We start from the raw sequence: 7,903 nt of genomic DNA on the forward strand, positions 1-7,903 counted from the left end.
TTTACCACTAAGCCTCTCAAAGGCAATACTAGTTGATACTGAGGGTCTCTGAAGTGTGGGTGTTTGTCATCTGACTTGTTGGTGCCAGAGTGAAGCAGTGGGGCTGGGGCAGCATGAAGAACTTCTGAGCCGTGTCACAAGAGGCCATCTGTGGTGCTCACTGTATATGGTGTTGTCTTGGGTTAGGCCTGATTGGCAGGAGAGTATTTCCAGGGGTTGTACTGAAAAGAGGACCTTTATGGTTCAGAACATCCACTTTTTGAGACAGGTTTGAAACCATGCATGGCCTGTTCCTCACCGCAGCTCTCTGTCGGGAGGACATCACGCCTCCCGCGCACGTTTCTGAAAGCCTTGGTCCTTGTGCTTCAGACCCCACGGTGACGTAACACAGCTCCACCTTCCCAAGCGGTGGTCCTGTGCTGGTAAACAGGTTACTGTGTGAGGTGTCAGTTGTTGACAGAACTCAGTGATGCTCAGAGTTGGGAAAGTTACTTGTACTTCAAAGACTTCTGGGGGACTTCTGGGCCTGGGGCTCAGAGTGTCAGGAAGCTATAAAGGAAGGGTTAGACGGAATCCAGCCAGAACAGCCTGAATGAAAGTTTCCAATAAGTATGACACTTGTAGAGCTTCCCTGGTGGTTCAGATGGTAGAGAATCTGCCTGCAATGCAGGAGACCCAGGTTTGATCCCTGGGTCAGGAAGATCCCTTGGAGAAGGGAGTGGCTACTCACTCCAACATTCTTGCCTGGAGAATTCCATGCACAGAGGAACCTTGTGGGCCACAGTCCATGAGGACACAAAGAGTCGGACACGACTGAATGACTAACACACATATAGACCAGTGTTACCCAAAGACCCATCGTTGGAGAAGGTCACACTGTAGGTTAAAAACCTGTATCCTTATCTTGTATTTTTAATGTTCTCCACTCACTCTGACATGCAGCAGTCCTTCCTTCATGGGCAGGCTAACATTTCTTCCTGTGCTTTTGATACGTGCTCTAGCTCATTCAGACCAACAAGCTGAAGCACTACCCCAGCATCCATGGAGACTTCAGCAACGACTTCAGGCAGCCGTGCGTGGTCTTCACTGGACACCCTTCCCTCCGGTTCGGGGACGTGGTCCATTTCATGGAGCTCTGGGGAAAGTCGAGTCTCAACACGGTCATCTTCACAGGTGAATCAACCAGCAAACAAAACCCTGTGCTTCCCACTGGGACCATCCCTGAATACCTGTAGGATGTTACCTACCACGTACAGACCCCAGGAAGAATTGACAGTAAGGTGTAAATATGATACTGTTATTGTTGTTGTGTCCGACTCTTTGTGACCTCGTGGACTACAGCACACCAGGCTTCCCTGTCCTTCACCATCTTCCGGAGCTTGCTCAGACTCATGTCTGTTGAGTCAGTGATGCCATCCAACCATCTCATCCTTTGTCACCCACTTCTCCTCCTGCCTTCAATCTTTCTCATCATCAGAATCTTTTCCAGTGAGTCAGTTCTTTGCATCCGGAGGCCAAAGTATTAGAGCTTCAGCTTTAGCATCAGTCCTTCCAATGAATATTCAGGATTGATTTCCTTTAGGATCGACTGGTTGGATCTCCTTGCTGTTCAAGGGACTCTCAAGAGTCTTCTCCAACACCACAGTTCAAAAGCAACAATCCTTTAGATCAGTATTCTGTTGTAAATACGAAAGGATAAATCACCAGCAGGCGGAGGAGAAGAACAAACAAAGTGTCCCATTAGGTGACTGCACTGGACAGGGCTTTCATAGCTGTTTTTGTAGATTTTGTCCCCGAGACAGGTTTCTGGTCTAGAACTGCTGTTGACAGGATTTTGTAAGTTATTCAAAAACTGCAGGAATTCCAGTGATCAGTCTCACTTCACCCTTAAGGAATTACTGACTGAGATGGACCTTTCTCCTTAGGTTATAGTTTGCTCTGGCTTGGGGTTTTACTTAATCATTATCTTATCAATCAGGGTCTTCAGATAGTCTTGGGATTTGAAACTCTCATAGGCATTGAAGTAAAGAGCCTTGATATGAAATCTAGGCAGAGTTACTGTAACCTCAGCCAGGTTACTCGCCTCTGTAAGATGGGACTGTGGGTGGCTCCTCCTCAGGCAGCTCTGTGCTTTTAGTGAAATGTTATAAGGAAGGAGTTCTTACAAGGCCTGGCCCAAAAGCCTGGGGAGAAAGGACCGGTTGCCTTCTGGGAGTTTTCTAATGACTTTTAAGACATGAGTGGTGGAGGAGTCTAGTTATGCCCAAAGCCTTGGGGCCAGGTGGCCCCTTCCCTGTGCTCAGCAGTGGGGCCAGCCAGAGACCACCAGGAACATCCCAGTAATCAAACAGACTTGGGTGCTGACTCTGCAGTGAGTTGGGGAGACTGCCAGGGGGAGGCGGGAGGCTTCACAGGACATGGTCAAAAGAACTTACAGGTTGGGCCTTGGCTGGGGTGATCTTGGAGATGGGCTCATTGCTCCAGCTTGGTGTCATCAGGACCGGAAGTAGTTCTCTGGTTGGACATCTTGATTCTTGTCTAGAGGATTAGAAGAACAGAGCCAGGACAGGGTGGCATTTGCTTGTTTTGAGGTTTGGACAGGGTTGTGGTCTTGCGTTCAGGCATGACTACAGAGGGCCTTGTTTCGGTCTTGATCCATGGTGGTCACCGAGCAGCCTTTTGTGACATCGGCATCGTGTGGGATGGTTTGTGTGCAGCGGGAGGACATGGCCTGGCCTCGAGTGACGGAAGCACTCAGAGGAGCAGCTGGTAGGGGCAGCTGTGCTCCGTCCAGGCCCCCTGTTAGCCACAGGCAGAGGAAGCCAGGCTGTAAGGTTCACACCGCCCAGAGCCTCACCATTGATTGCCAGGTTTGGCTAAACAGGAAGTCATCCGGAGAAGGCTATCAGCAGTAGGACTAAGAGGGAGCTCCTGTTCTTTCTGAGGGATGTTGGCTCTGACGTGACAGTGGGCACAGTAGGACAAGGCGCAGAAGAAGTGTCACGAGACCAGAAACTTCCCTTCAGCCAGCTGAAAAGAAAGCAAGGGCTACATGACTGTCTGTACGTGTGTCACCCAGCATTTGTCTGGGTCAGGAATTTATATTTAAACTGGTGTGCTGCACTTCCAGAGCACAAGCTGTATCATTTACAGCGTCTGCTAGGTTCTGGGACACTTTTCCTGGTTGTGTGACCCCTGGGAATTGTATCCATACAGGGGATACTCAGTATCCATCAGAGAGAGATGGTCATCCCCCAGGCAGGTCAGGCTGCTTTGGGGGTTTCTGGGTTCTTCTTGGGTAGACAGGATCCACCGGAAGAGTGAGCATTTAGAAACCTGGAAGCTCTGTGCCTTCTCCAGAGTTCCCCGGGGTAAGGAGCGGTGCGTGGAAGCCGGGGGCTACTTATGGGAAGTGGTGTCCTCACGGGGCACAGGCTGTGTCAGGAACCTACAGGTCATTTTTCATGCCAGGACTAAGCCAATGCTTTTGGCCCGAGGTGGGCAGCTTTCTCAGTTAGAGTAAGCAGTCCTTGGCAGGCCAGCTCCAGTGGGGCTCCGCAGAGAACAGGCCGGCCAGTGAGGCAAGGACGGTTCCTGGGCGCTGGACAGGCACTACGGATGGGCCAGCAGCCTCAGCACAGGCGTCTTGTTGACGCAGGTCACGATCCTTCTCTTTCTTCTTTGCGTCCTGTCAAGTAGGAGGCGTGGGATTTGTCTCTTGCGTGGGGGTGATCTTTGAGCTCTTGCTTTGAGTGGCCTGGGCCAGACTTCTCCACTGTGAAGTCACCACTTTTGTATTAATCAGTATCTCTTGGGGGACACTTTGAGGCTGTCTATTCATCTGGTCCTCCCCAGAGGTTTATCTAATTTTTCCAGCATCTATTGATGATTCTGGTCTGAATAAATTATTCCTGCGATGGCTGCCAACGCATGACTTTTTTTTTTTTTTCCGATTTCATGGTTTCTTCTACATTTGTTAGTTGGCATCTTGTTGCAAAGAAGAGCTTTCTTCTCTCCCTCATTTACTTAGGTATCCCTTCATCGTCTCATCTCTCTCTGTCAGTGTTGAAAACCTCAAGTTCACACTCCTGCCTGCAGTTCCACGTCCGGCCTGCAGCGCTCGGTCCGGCCTCTCCCTCTCTGCCCAGCGATCACTCCTCTCCCCCCAGTCAGGACTCTGTCTCCTGTACCCGCAGGGCCTTTGCTGTCTTGCTGTCCATCCGCTGGGCCTTGGCCATGCCAGCCGCTTCCTCACATGGCCGCACGTCTGTTGCTTTCATTTTTAACACTTACTTTCTTGGCTGCACCAGGTCTTAGTTACGACCCGGGGGATCCAGTTCCCTGACCAGGGATCAAACCCAGACACCCTGCATTGGGAGTGCGGAGTCTTAGCCACTGAACCGCCAAGGAAGCCCCCGGCGCCTTCATTTTGAATTTCCTTTCTTGCGTTCCCCTTAGAACCCGACTTCTCGTACCTGGAAGCACTGGCTCCCTACCAGCCCTTGGCCATGAAGTGCATCTACTGCCCCATTGATACACGACTGAATTTCATCCAGGTGTCGAAGCTGCTCAAAGAAGTGCAGGTACAGGGGCGGGGCAGTGGGGGCCCACTGTGCCGCTTGCTCCCGCGTCTGTGCACTCTGCTCTGCAGACGAGGGCTAATGTCCTCACCCCCACCCCCCAGCATGCTCGGCCCAGTACCCTCCAGGTTCCAGACTAGTGGGCTTTCCACCCTGAAAGAGGTTTCTCCTCTTAAAAAAAAAAAATCAAAAGTGGAAGGAAAAGCAAGCCTAAGCAGTGTATTATTTTTGACAAGGACCACTTGTGTCCAGTTGGGTGGTATTTGGCCGAAGTAAACACTGACTTCCTAATTATTTTTCTCCCAAGATAATAAAAGAAGACATTTATAAAAACAAAAACCAAAAAACTCTGACGTGGTGTGTCCTCCACAACTGAGGACACGGCCTGGCCATCGCCCACTGCCTAGGACCTGGGGGCCTACAGGTCCAGACCGGAGACCCAGACGAGCACAGAAAGCCACAGCTCTTCTTCGCCAGCAAGTCGGGGTGCCAGTCAGTGCTGCTGAGGGACAGAGAGGCTGCCCTCCAGGGACTGGAGACCCTTTGAGAATGGGCCCTTGGATGTCACCCTTAGAGTGGCTTAAATAGAGGGAGAAAACAAATGCACAAAACAAAGGCAGTAAATCCCTTGCTCATCACCATGGCTTTCCTTGAAACTTCCGTGCTTCCCCCCCAACACTGTGGTCACTGGTGACTTGGGTTTGAGAGGATGGGAGCTCAGCACGGCCCTGTGGTGAGCCTGGGTGGCGTCTGGGGAGGGTGAGGTCAGGACTGGGCCTGCTGCCGCCTCACGCCCTCCTTCCCCCAACCCCTCCCTCTCGATCCTCAGCCCCTCCACGTGGTCTGTCCCGAGCAGTACACCCAGCCACCCCCGGCGCAGTCCCACCGCATGGACCTCATGGTGGACTGCCAGCCGCCCGCCATGTCCTATCGGCGCGCCGAGGTCCTCGCCCTGCCCTTCAAGCGTCGGTACGAGAAGATCGAAATCATGCCGGAGGTGAGCGTTGGGCTTCCCGGGGCTTCCTCAGGTTTCCGCTTGAGTCTGGAAGACTGTCCTGGGGTGGCTTTCTTTGCAGTTTGTGTCACACATGGATGAACCAAGGTACACAGACCCTTAGCAGGTAAGCGGGAAGCGGGCTGAGCTTTTCAGCTGCCTCTTTGGCTGCAGCAAAAGTGAGCTAGCCCTTAGTGAACATCCAGAACCTCCAGCCCTTCGTGAACTCTGAGTTGCAGCATTTGGGATCTAGTTCCCTGTTTAGGGATCCAACCTGGGCTCTCTGCACTGGGAGTGTGAAGCTTCAGCTGCCGGACCACCAGGGAAGTCCCCTTCCTCCTGTTTCCAGTAATGAAGTAACAGATGTCAACACCAGGCCTGCTGGAGTGCCGCTTATATTAAAGTTCAGTGTGTCACCCAGGGGGTCGGAGCCTGGAGAACAAATAATGCTGTTGTCAGCTCTGTCATTAGCCACCTTAGGCTTGTGGCTCTCTCGTCCTTCCTGGACCTCATTTGCCAGTGAGGCTCAGGTCTCACTGAGTTCAGCAGTAGATGGAGGACATGAAAGTGACCAAAAAGTAAGGAAAGTTTACATCCCTGCATGATCATCATTTGCATGCATTTTAGTAGAACGTAAAGATTTTATTCTGTGAAGATTTTGTCCTTTAATCCCAGTGAGTGTAGAGCCCCCAGCTGATCTGGGCCGTGGCGGTGCTGGGGCACGTGGCGCACGCCTTCACGTGGGGATCGCAGCGGGGTACGCGGGGCCACTGTCGCCAGCAGCGGCAGCCTTGAGAACCTGTTGGAAATGCAGGTTTCTGCAGCCCCACCTCAGTCCTGCTGAGGCAGAGACTCCAGGTGAGGCCCAGCCTCTGGGTCTCTGCCAGCCTCCTCGTGGGCCTGATGCCCGCTAAAATTGGAGAACCACTGGTGTCAGAGACCAGGTGTCAGTTTCCAGTGTGAAAGGCAAAAGGAAGGCAGAATTGGGTCTCCGGAGCCCACGTGGGATCCCTGCTTCTCACCTGAGAACCAGCACTCTGGACAGCCTCCTTTTGTTTTTAAGGCCCCTTGGCCTTCTCAGGCCTTGATTTGTATGACCCTGTCATAAGATTCATTTTTCCATAAAAGTGTGCTTGTTCATTCTAGAAAACTTGGGAAATAAGGAGGAAAAGGATACAGACCCAAAAAAAAAAAGTCAATCCTAGTTTGAATACCAAACATAATTACTATTCCAATTTTTGTGTATTTGCCTTGTCTGTTCACCGTGTTGTGGGTGTGTTTGAATCATGTATCATATAATCCCTTTGTCATGTAAAGGTAAGTATATTGTGTCATTCAAGATGGTCTATTGTGAATGTCTCATCATTTCACTGTTCCTGTATTGGTGGATATTTATTATTTCTGCATTTTCAAATTGCAAATAATACTTGTAGAAACATGCTTTAACATAAATCTTTGTGTGTGGGATGTAGAGAGAGAACTAGAAGTATCATTTGGTTTTGCCTGGGAAGTACAGGTGAGAGGAAGGAGTTAAAAGTCTGTCACGGTTCTTTCGGTTTTGCTACAGCTAGTGGATGCTCATCTCTCCCCCAGATCAGCTCCCTGGTAGACCCTCCTTCTCTTTCCCTGCTTGTGCAAAGCGGAAGCCCTGTCGTCAGCCCTCAGGGGCCTCCATTAAGAGAAAACCTCTGTTTCTGGGGTGGCCAGTGAATGCGCCCTCCTTCCCAGAGATGTCTTCACTGAGTCGTCTGTGGGCTCCGGATAGATTTCCCTGTGGCTGAGCTGCCACTTCAGAGTCTCCTTGGAGATGAATTTATTCCTGGGGCCGCCCAGGGAGAGTCCCCCGCCTGCTCGGCTCCCACACTGCAGTCTGTGAACCGCCCCAGGACAGGTCTTTGGCTTTACAGGTCTGCCCGGCAGCCTGACCTTTGTCAGCGCAGCGTCAGAAGGAAAACGGTATTTGTGAATGGGCGTGGCCGAGCGCCTAGAGCGCACGGATCTCTCAGTGGGAACATTTCACACTGTTACATTCTTTTCTCTTTTTAAAATTTTGTTTATTTTTGGCTGTGCTGGGTCTTGCTGCACGGGCTCCTCTCTAGCTGCAGCGTGCCGCTCTCCCGTTGCAGTGGCTTCTCCTGTTGCGGAGCGTGGCCTCTAGGGCACGTGGGCCTGGTAGTTGCGGCGCTGGGCTCTGGAGCGCAGGCGCCATAGCTGTGCACAGGCCCAACCGCTCTGCAGCATATGGGATCTTCCCAGATCAGGGACTGGACCCGTGCGTCCTGCACTGGCAGGGGGAATCCTTACCACTGAGCCACCGGGAAAGCCCCCA

The 7,903-nt window shown here is 51.7% G+C and overlaps 1 protein-coding gene across 1 annotated transcript in view; it reads left to right on the forward strand.

Moving 5' to 3' along the window:
* The window catches only part of INTS9 (integrator complex subunit 9), a 126,671-nt gene that overhangs the window by 112,967 nt on the left and 5,801 nt on the right, over positions 1 to 7,903 (forward strand). The window contains exons 12-14 of the mRNA XM_010840286.1: positions 1,002 to 1,173; positions 4,459 to 4,583; positions 5,410 to 5,577. Coding sequence (XP_010838588.1) covers positions 1,002 to 1,173; positions 4,459 to 4,583; positions 5,410 to 5,577 — 465 coding nt within the window. The remainder of the gene's footprint in view (positions 1 to 1,001; positions 1,174 to 4,458; positions 4,584 to 5,409; positions 5,578 to 7,903) is intronic.

Source organism: Bison bison, unplaced genomic scaffold (genome assembly GCF_000754665.1).
Source record: "Bison bison bison isolate TAMUID 2011002044 unplaced genomic scaffold, Bison_UMD1.0 scf7180017864143, whole genome shotgun sequence".
NCBI lineage: Eukaryota > Metazoa > Chordata > Mammalia > Artiodactyla > Bovidae > Bison > Bison bison.